This window comes from Alligator mississippiensis, chromosome 13 (genome assembly GCF_030867095.1).
Source record: "Alligator mississippiensis isolate rAllMis1 chromosome 13, rAllMis1, whole genome shotgun sequence".
Classification (NCBI taxonomy): domain Eukaryota; kingdom Metazoa; phylum Chordata; order Crocodylia; family Alligatoridae; genus Alligator; species Alligator mississippiensis.
In genome coordinates this window covers 59460318-59475740 of record NC_081836.1, presented here as the reverse complement: position 1 = coordinate 59475740, position 15423 = coordinate 59460318, and the positions used below count along the sequence as shown (strand labels likewise).

Here is a 15423-nt window from a genome sequence, read left to right as displayed (position 1 = left end):
AAGAGGCGTGGGGGAGGGAGGGATTGAGGCTGCAACAAGCTGCCCAGCCGGGGCAGGAGGCATGGGATGCAGGCGTGGCAGTGCTGGGAGCAGGGGTTCTGCCCTGCCGCCTCCTGGAGCAAGCTGTGCCTGCATCGCGCCCCCCCTCAGCTGGCTGGGCAAGCGGCAGCAGGGCAGACCCTCACAGCACCCCCCGCCAGGCAAAGGCAGGCGCAGCCGGAGGAGCTGCGGGAGACGCCCCCATGGCTGCCCTGCCCACCCCCATCCAATACATTTATGGCATGATGTTATACTGATATAAGCACCTCCATACTGGTATAACTACATGCACCTAAATTAGGGAGTTACAAAATTTCAGTTATTAGTCTGACCTAAACTAATATCATACAGTAGGAGACAAAAACCTTATATGCCAGCCCTTAGAGAACTCACCCGGTTCAGATGGGGACTATGAGGACTAACACTACAAATGTAAGCTCATTTCCTTGTGTGAATCTAATATTGCTGCTATTGCATTCAGTGAGAGTTGCATATGTGCATATCTTAGAGCAAAATTCCACCTGAAGTTACAAAAGATTAACCATGTCAAATAAGAGGCCTGAGGGAATGCACTTGATGCTTGAAATCTTGTCCAACAGTTCTCAACTATACATAGTTGGTCCAATAAATGATATAAAAAAAACCTTGCTTCTCATACAAATAAGATACAGTAAGTTATCTGTAAAATGAGTCTTAGATTTTTTTGTTTTACAAGGATTGGGCCTTCTGAGGTGTATTCATTTAGTGTGGAAGAGTTTACCATTTCTTATAATAAAAAAGAATCTATTTAATCTTTAATTGCTGCTACCGCTAACATTTCTTTTCCATAGTGTAATAGGTTCTAAATAATGCATTTCTTCTTTTTTATTATAGCATATATTGCAGAAAGGTAGGTTCCTAAAAGCTTTTAAGTTTGAAAGAGAAAGAAAACATATGAAATTCCTAAGTCATGAAATCCATGTTGTGACTCTTAGAAAGAGAATGGTGCCTTTTTATGTATTGTTTCAGAACTGTGATTACAAGTGTTATTAAAATGTGTGCATAGAAATAGTGAAGACTAAATTGTATTTGTAAAAATGTTCAGAAACAATAATTTATCATGAAACACCTGATTCTCAATGACTGTGAAGCCGCGATGAAGGCCCGCTAAGGAAGTGTGTAATGCCTTTAATGATAAAGACCATTCACTCCCAGGAAGGACTTTGTTCCTTTCATTTGTCCTAACAAAATTTAAGGTATCTTAGGGCACTTGGCCACATAATAGGCATTTACCCACTAAAAATGTTCCTGGTTTAATTTTCCTTTCTTAGTTAATGATGACTAATTCAGTAACATGGACATGATTTACCATGTAATGGCTTATTATGCTATAATTGGTAAAATGCGCTGGGGGGCACGTCAGAACAATTTTACTCTCCTGCCCTTTCAGTACTACTTTACTGCCAGATGGCGTTTTAGGACAAGATTTGATATTTTGGTTGGTTTATTTTCTTGGGTTGTGCTGAGTTGCTTTTTTGGGGGGAATTGTTGGCAGCTTTGCTTGAGAGTCACAGGTTTTTTGTGGGGGTTGAATTCAATAAGCAGTGCTGCCCACCTTCCTTGCAAAGCCTCCCACTTTTTTCTGGGTGCTTGTTGCACGGGGTGCTGCTGGTTGGGCCTTAGAAATCTTTTCATGCAAGGGTCTGCAGGAGTGAGCCTGCCTGCCTCCCCCTCACAAGTCTGGATTGGCATCGGGGGTCTGTACCGCAGGCCTCCCGAAGGGGCTGCCCCCTGCCCAACCCCGGCTTTTTCTGCATGCCGGGTACACTTAGGGGTACCCAAAGTGTCTGGCTGTCCCCCCCAGTGTGTTGGCATCTGGGTATCATGTACCCAGGCTAAAGCCTGAATGGAAACATTACTACAGGAATGTCTGTGTAAAACAGAAAGAAACCTGTATCTCCTGTTGTTTGTGTCCTTGTGTCAAAAATGCAAGACTTTTTCCAAAGCTGGGAACCAGTGTGTGTGTGTGGGGGGGGGGGGGGGGGAGAGGGGGGTGTCTTACTGAGGTTGATTAAGAGTCTTTGGGTACCAGGGATCCCCATGCCCAGGACAGCTTCCCCCAAAGCAGGGTTGGGGGGGCCCACAATCAATCTTCTGAGCCAACACCCCCACCCCTCCACACAGCAGGGGCATGGTGTGGGTTGAGGTGAAGAAAGAAACAGCCCAGGCTCAAGGAGAGGTATTTTCTAATCACTTAGTCTATTTGCATGTCAATCTTTTAACTGCTGCATTGGCAGGTTATCATTGTCTGCAGTCATATCCCCCCAGCCTACAACCAGATCCCTTCAACACTTGCTCCCCCTCCTGTCCTCTACCCCCTAAGCTTGCCCCTCTTCTCTGGTACTCCTGTTCCTTCTAAACCTAGTTTTGTCCCCAGCAGCATGTCCCTGTCCCTCTTTGACCACCCTCTGTTTGCCATTGCTCTGCCTGGCAGTCACACAGCTGCTTCCTTCTGGGAGTGCAGGGGGCTGCGGGTCAGGAGTGAGGGGCACCAGCTGGGCTGGGGGGGCTGCAGGTTAGCTAGGAATGAGAGGCACTGGCAGGCGGCTTCAGGTTGGGAGTGAGGGACACAGGCAGGGCTGGGGGAGAGTGGCTTGGCTGTAGGGCATGATCATGTTTTCTGTGTGATTGTTGTATATTGTGCCTCCTTCAGAACTGGAGAGGACCAATTCCCCCCCCCAGACCATTACCTTAAGATTCCTCAGCAGAACCTGTAAAACCAGGTGAGCGACTCTGGCCGAATCCTGGAGCAGTGACCCCCTTTGAGTTGCTTTGTCTGCATTAACCGTGTTCCAATGAAGCTATTTTTTGGCTGGGGCCCTGGATGAGGGCACCGGGGGCAGGGGCTGCAAGGTGGGAGTGAGAGGCACCCCAAAGCGTGACAAATCAGAGACCACACTCTTTGACTAAGCAATTTTTTTTCCCCCATACAGACTCAGTATATGGACTTGAATAAGGAACTGGTTTTTGGACTGGGATGACAGCTGGAAATCCTTCCTGGGCCAGTCCACACGTCAGGGGTGTCCAGGAGCGTCCCCAATGCCAGAGGCATGGCATGGGGTGGCCCTACCTCTGGGGTGTAATGGCCACATATAACAGTGCATGGGGAGGGCAGAGATGCGCCCAGCTCTGGGGTGTAATAGCTACATATAACAGTGTATGGGAAGGGCTGAGACACACCCCAGAGCTGGGTGCAACTGCCACATACAACATTTCATCACAGCCCCCACCATACGCTGTTATATGTGGTCGTTACACTCCAGAGCTGGGCACACCTGGGGCAGTCCTGGGTCGACACAGTTGTGTCCAGAGAGATGAGGAGACAGTACCATGCTCTGCTACTATGGTTGGTGTCAGGGTGAGCTGACCTGGCAATGAGGGAACTGGCTGGGTGACCACTGGAGTCCCCCTAAAACCAGCACCCCAGCAAGGCTGACAGACAAGGCATGAAGCCTCTGGTCCAAGAGAGTCCCCCCAGTGCCACAGAGGCATGGCATGGGGTAACCCTAGCTCTGGGGTGTAATAACCATATATAACAGTGCATGGGAATAGCAGATATGTGCCCAGCTCTAGGGTGTAACAGCTGCATATAACAGTGTATGGGGAGGGCTGAGATACACCCCAGAGCTGGGTGCAACGGCAGCATACAGTAGTTTAGCACAGCCCTCACCATACTCACTGCAAGGGCCCTTCACTCCTGATCCGCAGCCTGCTACGCTCCTAGGAGCGGTGTGCAGTGGGTCCTGGAGGGACCAAAGTCCTGAGCTGTAGATGGCAGCTTGGATTCTTCCTGACCCCACTCCAGCATGAAGCTGGGCAGCTCGGTGTGCAGATGGCACATCGAAGACCCCAGAAGCACTACAGCCAGCTGCCCAGGCATCAATAGCCCAGTGGGGCAGCTTTTGCCTGCCACGTGGGAGACCTGGGTTTGATTCCTGGCCAGGGCAGCGGTAGGTTGAGGTGCTTGCAAAAGGGAATCCTCACAGGCGAGCAGGGTTACCCCACCCCATCAGGGTGCCTGCATGCCATGTTTCCAAAAATAATGCCTCAGGTTTGTTGTTCATTTGTCTGTTATACCTGTATGTTCACCTACAACCCCTCTGCTACCCTGGTTGCTCCTCTGCCCCCCAGTGCCAGGGGTGGGTACCATTATGTCCCAGGGTCCCCTTGCCCCCACCTGTGCATTATATTCCACCCTGTTCTTTCCCTATTAAACCCATACATGGTTAAGTTCCAATTGGTCTTGGCTCTACTCTATAGGGGATAGGAGGACAGCTGCTCCCCCATGAGCGGCCACCCCTCTGACGGCACGCTAACACCTGCTAAATCCCTTCAAGTGGAGAGGGGGCACCTCATCTGAGCACCACCCAGGTTACCCCTACCCCTCAGCCCTGCCAAACCAAAAACCCAGTCAAATGAAAAGTAATTTAATTAACCTGAGTCTTGAACTGCCAGACCCATAACAATTTGATCTTTGCCACAAAGTGCATGCAAACACAGGGAACAATTTTTTTTGGAATCCAAAAAAGTTGTATTTTTCATTAATCTGAACCTTGAACTGAATCACGAGTAAAATTTGCAAGATTAGCACCTGGAGTCTTGCTGAAGTATTACAATAGAAAGTCAACGTATTTTCATGGATTAGCAAGTGAATTCACGCAGCACCTGGTGGTATAATAGTTGCAAAGTAGGGAAAAATCACATTTTCGGGCATACATCAGATCCACGTTGAAAATGTAAAACGATTAAAAAAAAAAAACGCTCATGGAAGAAATTCAGGAGCTAAAAGTAAAATGTGTCAGAGGTGTTTTAAATTACCACAATAAAAAAAATCTAAAATGATAAAAACAGCTGACGTGGATACACAGATGGTGTTTAGCTAGCTTAATGGTGATTTTTGTCATGTGGACACAGGAAAAGTGTCACATGGTAACAGGAAAGGTGTAACATGGACAAGCACCCTTAGATAACTTTTTCTGGAACTTTAATTGTCAGAAAGAAAGATAAATCACATGGACTGAATTACTGCTTTTAAAAATCATCTTCGAGAACTACTTTCTTTCCCACTACACTCTCCTCCACAATTTAACCTTCTATGTTCTCTTAGTACTGGCTTATCACAGTCACAGACCACAGTGGTTCTCCCACCACGGTAACAATTTTAAATAATGAACAGAGCCTGTAATCAAATTCTGTCTGCCAGATGACATCAGAAGGTGCACAAACTACCCACTATAACCTGAAATGTATTGAAAAAAAGAAAGATTGGGAATGGTAGTATAGCTGATTGAAAATATTGTAAGTTTAAGATATTCTGGCTTCAGTTATTTTTCAAATAGAAGTAGTGAGTTCTCTGCGACAATCTCCCAATTCCATCAATGTGAAAGCTCCAACCTGATGTAAGCAGAAGAATCATATAGATGTTTCTCACAGACACTACTGGGTATTGGATCATCTTCATTTCCGGGGTAAACTCACTGAAGTCGCTCAGAATAAATGCAGTTTCTTGTGTCATTATTTTATGGTGCTTTCATCCATCCCAAGAGATTGTGTTAAGCATGCAGCCAACAGCTGCTCTCGTTTCACAAATGGCCAGCAGCGTACTAGGGTGTATCAGAGTGTCACCAGCAAATCAAGGGAAGCGGGTCTTCCACTCTGTTCAGTACTGGTGAGGCCTCACCTTGAGATTTGCAGCCAGTTTAAGGCCCCACACTTCAAGCAGGCAGTGGATAGATTGGAAAGACTCCAATCCAGAGCAACAAAAATTATCAGAGGCCTGACAAGTAAAATATATGAGGTAAGCCTGAAAGAACTCCAGCTATTTATTCTGGAGAAGAGCAGACTGAAGGGGTGGGACTTGATAAGTCTGCAAATACCTGAAGGGCGATTATGGAGAGGCTGGCAATGGGCTTTTCTCTGTGATTGTAGGGGACTAGACTAGGAGCAATGGACTCAAGCTACAGCAGGGAAAATGTAGGTTGGATATCAACAGGAACTTTCTGACTATGAGGAGTGAACAGGCTGCCTAGAGAAATTATGGAATCTCTACCCCTGGAAATTTTTAAGAGCACATTGGCTGCTCTTAAGAGACACCTGCATGGGAATAGCAGAGACACCTCACTGGGATGATTTAGTCAGGGATGATTCCTGTCTTGAACAGGGGGCTGGGCTAGATGACCATGTGAGGTGCTTCCCATTCCTATTTTCCCATACATTAGTTTTATGTTCCTACTGGGCATGTCTACACGTGCCGATTTAGGGCGCTTTAGCCATTTTTAAGGTACATTAAGGGCGTGGGTCTACAGGTGCATGCCCTTAATGCACTTTAAAAATGGCAATTTTAGGCTAACCATGCCTAAATTTGATACCTGCATAAAGCAGGTATCAAATTTAGGCGCAAATAGTTAAGGCACCTTAAAGGATGTGTAGACGCCTTAAGGCACCTTAACGCTATGTATATCAACTAAGTGGGCCACAGCTGATCCCGCAGGACCCCACGCTGCCACTGGGCACTTCCAAGAAGAACGTGCAGATGCTGTTCTTCTGCGTCTTGGAGAACAGCACCTGCCACTTCTTGGCGGCACCTAGAGGCAGCACGGGACCTCACGGGCTTGGCTCTGGCCTGCTCCTGACTGACACTGGGGAGGCAGGAACATGGGAAGAGGGTTAGAGCCAGGGCTGCACTGCCCAGCTACACTGTCATGGGCTCGGGGCACCTGTGGGCACTCGGTACCCCGCAGCCAGTCCCAGCCTTGAGTGCAGCTGCCTCAAGTCACTAGAGGCAGCCTGGGGGCTCGGGCGTGCCCCCTGCTTGCTTGGAGCCAAGCCGCCTCTGGCTACGGTCCAGTAGCCCTGGCTCTGCACATGTCGCTGACACACGCCGTGGGCCCCGGACACACCCTGCTCCTTTCTCTGTGCTCCCTGGCCAGGAGTGCGCTCACTGTTTGCGCTGCCGCCAGCCACTTTCCCAGCGTGGCACGCCTGTGTGTGGGGGGCTGTCCAGGGTAGGCTGCAAATGCATTCACCCAGCGAGCCATGTTAAGATGCCTTAAGGCATGCGCATGTAGACACATGCCTAAATCACCTTAATGTAAGTTTAGACATGTGTCATTCACGCGTAGTCATGCCCACTGAGGCTGACATTTAAAACGGTCATATTTCAAAATGTCAAGAAGAAAGGGAAGTTTCATATATCTGCAGCCCCTCACAGATATCATCCCTGGCCTCCTTCCCGCCACCATCACATCAGGTATTTTAAACTTTTTAACTAATTGACAGTTATATACCATATTTACCTCTTTTAAAATGCGTCTAGTATACCCCCAGAGTATTGTTACCAAAAGATCATGGATCCCCTCAGAGTTGTTTCAGACCGTCTTCACACTCGGGCAGACATCAGTGCATTAGTTTACATTCATTTCACTTACTGAAACTTATCTTTATAATGACGAGACCTAAAGTGCTTTCATATTTGGCAATAGATTCAAGAGCCTAGTCAGGCAAATGTAAAAGTAATCTGGAATTATGTGACAATAGCTGCAGCCATATAATCTCATACACCAGATTTCATTTATCTCAAATAAAGCACTTTACTATCATTTTAACAATTTAACAACTGCATAATTAAAAATGAATGACTGTATACAGAGTAATGAACCAGACCCTTTCCAGCCATGTAGGTATGAGAAAAGGGTGTAGAATTAAATTATATTCTGTAAAAGCAGATTTTACTACAGAGAAAAAAAAGATGGGTGAAATGATCAATTACTGTTCGGCATGTAGGATTTATACACAGAATTTTCAGAGTAAAACAAATCATTTTGTGCTGTTTGCACAGAATACTTAAACTACTCACTTGAAAAACAAGCTGCATATTTTCTAAGTTTTCATGAATATGAGATTCTGGAATCAAAACTCAGCTTGCTACTTGGGTGGATGATACAAAATCAACTTGGGATAAATGAGTTATAAGAGGTTGCATTCTGAATGCACTTTAATAAAGCAGTTTGGATTTTGTGCCAAGTTCCTAATGTTAACACAACTCTCCGATTATATTTTACTTAGCGAATATAACACAGGGGATACTAAATGCGAAAGAAGAAAGTAGCAGCAAAACTTCTTTTATCAGCAGCTAAGACAACTGTCTGAATTTCAGTAGCTGTTACAGCTTTGTACAAGATGAACATTTGTAACATGTAATGAGGTGTCACAGATATAAATAAAAGCCACTCACAACAACTAAACACAGAGCTCCCAGGTGCTGTATACCCAGGAAGAAAGCGGAATGATTTGAAAACAGCAGATATGCAAGGCAGCCATGCACGTTGGCGTGAGGGTAAAAAGAATGGTATGACACACCTCACTGCAGCATTTCTGGAGGCGTCTCTCCTCCCCTCTCACTTCCCGTGCTACTATCAGCAGAAACTCTGACTGCTGGGCCCGGCCAGAGGCATATGGGGAACCTATACTGACAAGCTGCAATAACCAATCAGAGCAAAACACAAAAAGAAACCTTTGTAAAGCCGAAGCGTACAAGTGTCATCTGAACCATACAAACAACAGACGGGCTCTGGGGTGAGAAACCAGTGTTCAACTGCCACTAGGACATATTGCAATGACTTTTATTGTTTTACAACATGCCGGCTATAATTGTTTTAGCATTCAAATCAGAAGCCTACGCAATGGATGCTGTGCATCTTAAAATCCATGCAGGTGGTTAAAAAGTCCTTTCTGATTTGAAGGCCAACTCTAGTTTCTTATAAAGTTGGACTGGAATGGCAAGGCAGATGACTTATCACCAGCAATATTTGCCAATTATTTTGAATTACCTAGGAAAAGGTTGCTGCATTATGAGCAACGTGATAGCATTGTTCTCCTTTCCCCTTAGGGGCATGGAAATGAAAGTTAGGAGATAAATTTATCTTGTTTTCAGGAAACAGTGCTGGTAATCCAAAACCCCAATTCGTATTACTGAGTCCAAAAATGAACCCCAAGAACTACAGAAAGTCAATTATGTGAAAAGAGCTAAGACTATCCTAGACAGTTTTACAAGAGGGGATTTTACAAAGCATCTAGATAGTGTTCATTCCCACTCCAGGTCCAATCTTGTTCCCACGGGAGACAAAAGCAAGGATTAGATAACAGAAATGCAATAATCTTGAGGTTCAAGTTCCCAGTATATTCTGTAATTTCTCATTCACTGAATAACCTTCACAGTACTCTGTAATGCCTAACCCACGTGAAAGCATACGTATGTCTGTGTGCTTTGAGAAGGATTAGATTTTATGATTAAATATGAAGAGAAAGATAAAGGCTGCTGTGAGATAAATGATTATTTAATCTGAATAGGAAGCTGTTTAAGATTATCACTAGTGATAAATGCTGGTAAAAATGATGCTCCACAAACTGTTAAGTTAATTACATACTATTATCATTATGCATATAATTTTGAGCGCATCAGTTAAATACTGGCTTTGCCTAGCCAATCTATTTAAGGCAGTGTTACTGGATCAGATTCAGGCTACATTTATTGTTGAGTTGTAGGATGGACATAGGCTTTGAACAGGAAATACAATGGACAGTGCAAATTTGCTGTTATAAAGTTTTGCATTCTGAGCTGAACTTAATAAATATTTGATTTCAGAATAGTAATGACAGCTTAAATCAATTTCTTTAAAGAAACACAAAGTTAATAAAACGGCACAAAACATTACTTGCGTGCTAAAGGAGAGCTAGGAAATTAATGACTGGGGACATTCTGCATTTGAAATAACATTTCCCCCTAGGACAAATTGCAAGAGAAACTTAACACCTCAGCTTTGGAAAATGGTCCACTTAAAGATCCAGACAGGGACAAATTCACAGCTTGCCAAACAGATCAAAGGTTTCAATATAAAGAAACTACTTTTGTCAAAGACAGGGCACAAAGTGCAGTAGCACAACCATTTCCAAGTGTTTTACTTTACTAAAGAGCACAATCCCAAGACATTTTGTGGAATGTGAACTGATGGCTTGTTAGTACAGCTTTTACCACTTGTTGTTTGTCCTAGAGCAGTGGTTTTCAACCTGTGGTCCACGGACCCCTGAGGGTGCGCAGACTACGTCTAAGGGGTTCGCAGAAGATGACTATGGTCAATTAGAGGTACGTGAATACACACAGTTACAATTCAAAGGGGCCCACACCTCCATTCAAAAATGTTTAGGGGTCACAGCAAATGAAAAAACATTGAAAACTACTGTCTTAGAGACACCAGTCCTTGTAATGGGCCAAAAGTCTGACTTTCCCTCTCTTCTTTGATTACAACCATCAGGTTCAGCTTAAGATAATTTTTCATGTTTCAAATTTTTCATGTTTCAATTTTTCAAGGAAGCAGTTTTTACTGATTTGCTGAAATCAGGAGCCTTTTAGCCTGTGCTAAACTAGATGGGTTCCTAATCTATGCAACCATTACTACCTTGGAAAAGTCAATGGATTTTAATATACCCCATAAGAGACACCCATCACAATATGCACCATCATTCCATAGGAGAATGCTTTTAAGAGGGTGAACTGCAGGTTAAAAGGGATTTCTCCAAAAATGAAACATCACACCATATCACTGTATTCCTGTTCTTGGCAATTAAGCTTAAGGATTGACTTAAGTTTAATTGTCAAGAACATGACAATCACATTACAACTGGATGGCACCTACGATACAGCTAAGCAAGTGGATCCTGCCCAAAGCCAAGTATATAGTGGGGGGCAAGCTAAACAGCAGTGCCAGATCAAACACCTGGTGTCAGTCAACCTCAAGCCATCTGTCCTAGACAAAGCACTGTGACTCTGGGGTAGTGCTCGAGGAAAACAAATGGAATTTTCCCTAAAACAGATAAATTCTGAAGGAAATCCTAGTACTGTACTTCAATGCACTTTGTAGTTAGTGTCAATGCTCAAACATGCTACTCCTAAAGAATAGACTGTCCTAGATTATATGGAAGCTGTAGGGTCTCCTCCCTCCTTTAAAAAGGAAAGACCATCTGTGAAAAAGAAGAAATCAGCTTCCTTCAAACAGAACTTGCCTAGTTTGCTGGTCAAAGAACAGTCACCTGGATCAGGTAAAATTATAGCTTATTTCCAAGCACAAGACGTTTCCCATGCAATGTGATCTTGGTTCGCAGATCCTGGAGTAATCTCTGGGTGATTTAAACACTTTACTATCCACATAGCCAATACAGAATAACTCATCTCACCCTCCTCCTGTTTCAGGACCTAAGCACCCAAGCCTCCCTCTGCAGTTGACAGCCAGATTGCTCAGATGCAACACAGATGTCACAACAGGTTACAATCGGGAAGGATAAGGAGTTTCCCTTTGGTATGTTCGTGTTCACAAAGATTATCAAATGCGTTCACTGCAACCTTAAACATTCTTGAATCCAAACTGCACTACAAACAGGGCTGTGTATAACATGTAAATAAAGATTATTTGTTCTCACCTGAAAGAGGAGGAACAAGAACAGAACATACCCATGGAGTTCACACCTATTTCTCTGCACAACTATATTGATTGATTAGGCACTAATAGTGTGCTTCATATAAACTTGGAAACAGTTTGGATATCAAAGCAAGGAACAATATCAAATCTATGTCTGGAATTTTGACTTCCTAAACTAAAAAACTAGAGTGCACTGATCACTTTTAGCACATTGACCTGGTAAGCTGTTTTAATGTTTAAAACAAGTGCCATAGCAGGGCACTGGATCCCAAAGTTGTCAATTTATCCAGAGAAGCAGTAGTGACCAGATAGTGGCAGCAAAGCCTTCCCTCATAACAACCCCTCAGGTGCATCTCAATCCTCTTCTGGGTAGGTCACCATTAGGGCATAACAAACACCTTGTCTCCAGGACATTTCCTTCCTCCACTCACAGGCCTTTGTATCAGGTTGAGCACCAACATAAATGTACAAGAGGAGAAGTCAGTCTCCTCTGCTCCCTTCAACCTTTACACTCTCAGCTGAGGCTGCCCATGAGAATGACAGTGGCTCTTATGACGTGGGTAATCATAGAGAGAGGAACTGGAATGAGATGCCAAATTTTAAGTGGCTGCCAAACTGGCATGTTGATGTTCAAGACATGAATTTCATTCCTTTTCTCTTGACCTATCTAATCTTCAATAACAACTGCATTTAGCAACTGTTCTCCATACATTTCAGTATTCATGTATAAAACTTTAAAACAGCCCAGTGATGCTCACAAAACAATGAACTGAAGTTTTCTGCTAATTTTGTTACCTGCTCAAATTTCCAGCCGTCAGACATTGTGGAGACCATTTGGGTGAGCTCCTCCTCCTGGCACTGCAGCACCCTGTATACATGTTTGACTGGCACCTTCAGGAAGAAACAACAATCTTTAAATATTGCAAGTGAAATAAAGACATCTGTGATATCTCTGGGTTTCTCTCACACTTTAAAAATATATATATGTTAAGCAATAGATACTCTAACACCACAGGATCAGTGACCTCTAGGCCTCCAGTTAATTCATATGGCTTAGTACTTCTGTAATCTAATTATGTTGTTTGCAACTTTCAGTTCTTAACTGGGATCACAATGTTCAAGCAGTGGCACAGAAGGGCTGTGACCCTGACCCCCCAAAGCTTACCCTTATGTTATCTGCAGCCAGGAATACTTCTTGGGAGTGACCCATGAACCCTACTGTTCATTTTCTGTCTACTCTCCCTTTTCAGAATGACTGTGCAGAGATCTGAAACATTTCACAAACATTTCAGTGGCTGAAACCCTTGAAATGATACAAATCTGTGGGCCTTGAAAGTAATACTGACTCCTGGAAGTCCGGTGGTAACAGCAATTTGAATCCATTACCTACCTTTACAAAGCTGGCTTCCCATGCTGCTCCACACAGTTCAGACACAATGCCTGTCCAGGGCCAAATCCCACCACTTTTCTAGGGCATAGCTTGTTAAAAAACACACCTATCACAATACTTCAGTCAGGCTCCTCTCCAGGAGTAACAGCATTATGGTTCACAGCCGAAGAGCTATTCCAGCCTGACAACAAACCCATTCTTAAACCCTCACATGCCAGAGAGTTGTTTCCATCTCATACCCAGGTCAGAGCTTCACTACTGTAACAAATAAGCAGGAATCCATCAGCATTTCCCTAAATGGTCCCAACTAGCACAAAGGGCCAAGAAAACAAAACTGACATTCTGTGTCCCCGTCTCAAGAAGGTACGGCTGTAGCAGAAGGTCACAAGTTTTAGCTCCATGGAGAGCCAGTTATCAGAATTGTCTTAATACCAGCTCCATGGAGATACTGCACTCACAGCAAATCTGAATACATTTTCCCCCAATTAATAGCATCTCTATGTCACGTTCATTTTTATGAAAAAAAGGTTCACAAACTGATCTGAGAAGGACAAGAATCTCTTCCTGCAGATACAGGGTACTGAAGAGAAAGAAGGTAAAAAAAAATAGGAAGAATCAGAAGGTATTCTGGAAAATAATCAGAAAAATCATCATCCAGGTTCTAACAGCAGTGACTTCAGAAACTAAGTCTTGACAGCAGAAAGCCATGGCCTATAGCAAGGTATTTAGCATGCCATTACAAAAAGCAGGGATTGATCAGTAATAAAGAAAAGTTTATCAGTTATGTTTCAACCTATCTGCTGCTTCTGGCTCAACTGTGGTCTAAAATTTTAAAACAACACTTGCTTCTCCTAGGAAGCTGATGAAATATGGCTTCTTCTTTTAATGGAAGGAGATTAGATAAGGATCTTCCTTTAGATTAGATAAGGATACTCCGGTCACTGTGCTTATCCATTCCTACCCAGGTTAAGAATTCAGACGGTTGTTATCTCACAGCCACAGATTCTCACCACCTTGTAGGTGGAATATTTAAATTCATAAGTAGAAAATCTGCTGCCCCGGCCAGCTCTCTATAGTTTTCTAATATAATTATCCCCACAGTGTTCAAATACTGTGAAGTAGTAGATTTCTCAAGCAACAACATCCAGTTGTATGTTCTGCACCATTTCTCAAGTATCCAACATTTGAAAGCAATCTAACGAACAAAAAAGTGTCAGCATTCGGTAGCACTCTCCGTGCCAGTGGACTCGCACATTGTCCAGGACACAACAAGTTACTGACATGAAAAAGAACCATGTCCCTTTGGTCAGAATCATAAAAGTACATTAGGTAAAGGCCTCACCTGTGAGATTTTGCTGTCTCTTTCTCTTATTTTGTCCTTTACAAGTTTTATTAGTGATGTGATGTTGTAGAATTCAGCTTCTTCCAGTACACCTGGCACAAGAAACATTTTTGCTTGAAAAAGGTAGTGTAAACAAAGTTTATAGGCCAAGAACAACAGACAGTTCTGGGAAGATCTCCTTTAATGCAATGGGAAGCAGTCAGTTTTGCCTTGTGAGCTGCTGCTTAAGTGAGCCAAATGATCCTGCCCTCCCTTTCACTGCTATATAATTCAAGGTCTACTCAGCACAAAGAGCTGACCTAGATCCAAATCAGAAAAGCTCTACGAGGCCATTTCTGAGGGTTTGCTCTTCGCTCACACATAAGCAACAGACTTGAGTTTACCAAAACTGCTGACAATACAAAACCCCACAAATGCATTTTTACTGGAGGACCGACATGCACAGAAATGTCTAAATCTTTCTCTGTTATCTTTCTTTAATCACATATCCACCCTGCTGACAAAAGCAGCTATATGGTAAGTCTAATCTACTGGACCCCAGTAAGGCATTTGACCATGCCACATGAAATATTATGAATTATGGTGGAGAATATGAGGATTAGGGCAAGAAACTTAAGGCAGTAATGAACTGGTTAAAAAGGAGAAGAAAGGTTGTGCTGAGAGGGGATTTATCAAAATGGAGGAAGATTAATAGTAAAGTTTTTCAAGGATCTGCTTTAGGACTGATCTTAATTAATAGTTTCATTATGGACCGTAATACGAAAAGGAGGAACGTAATAATGAAATCTGTTGATGACACAAAGTTGGGAGGTACTGTCAATACAAAGCAGAACTAGAATATCATACAGGAAAAACTGAGTGACCTTGAAGACTGGAGAAATCAGATTAAATTAAACAATGCTTTTAGGAACTAATAAAAAAGTGTTTGTCTATAAGCTTGGGGTTCATCAGTTGGAAATGACACTAGAAGAGAAAGACCCAAGAGAATGAATCACAGGATGATTATAAGCCACCAGTGTTACACAGCCATGAAAAAGGTGGACCTGAAACTAGACTGTATCTATCAGCCAAGGACGGCATTAATGTCATTGTACAAGGCACTGTCAAGACCTCATATCTGGAGTACTTCATACATTTCTGGT

General features: G+C 43.5%; 1 protein-coding gene across 3 annotated transcripts in view; it reads right to left on the bottom strand.

The window, feature by feature from the left end:
• Positions 1 to 15423, bottom strand: part of PDPK1 (3-phosphoinositide dependent protein kinase 1) — a 101718-nt gene that overhangs the window by 22513 nt on the left and 63782 nt on the right. For 2 of the 3 annotated variants that reach the window (XM_059716789.1, XM_059716791.1), the window contains 2 exons: positions 14282 to 14373; positions 12345 to 12440 (listed from right to left, as the gene is read on the bottom strand). In XM_059716789.1, the coding sequence (XP_059572772.1) occupies positions 12345 to 12440; positions 14282 to 14373 (188 nt within the window). Of the gene's footprint in view, positions 1 to 8436; positions 8554 to 12344; positions 12441 to 14281; positions 14374 to 15423 lie in introns of all 3 variants that reach the window. The other variant, XM_019500399.2, reaches the window with a different exon arrangement.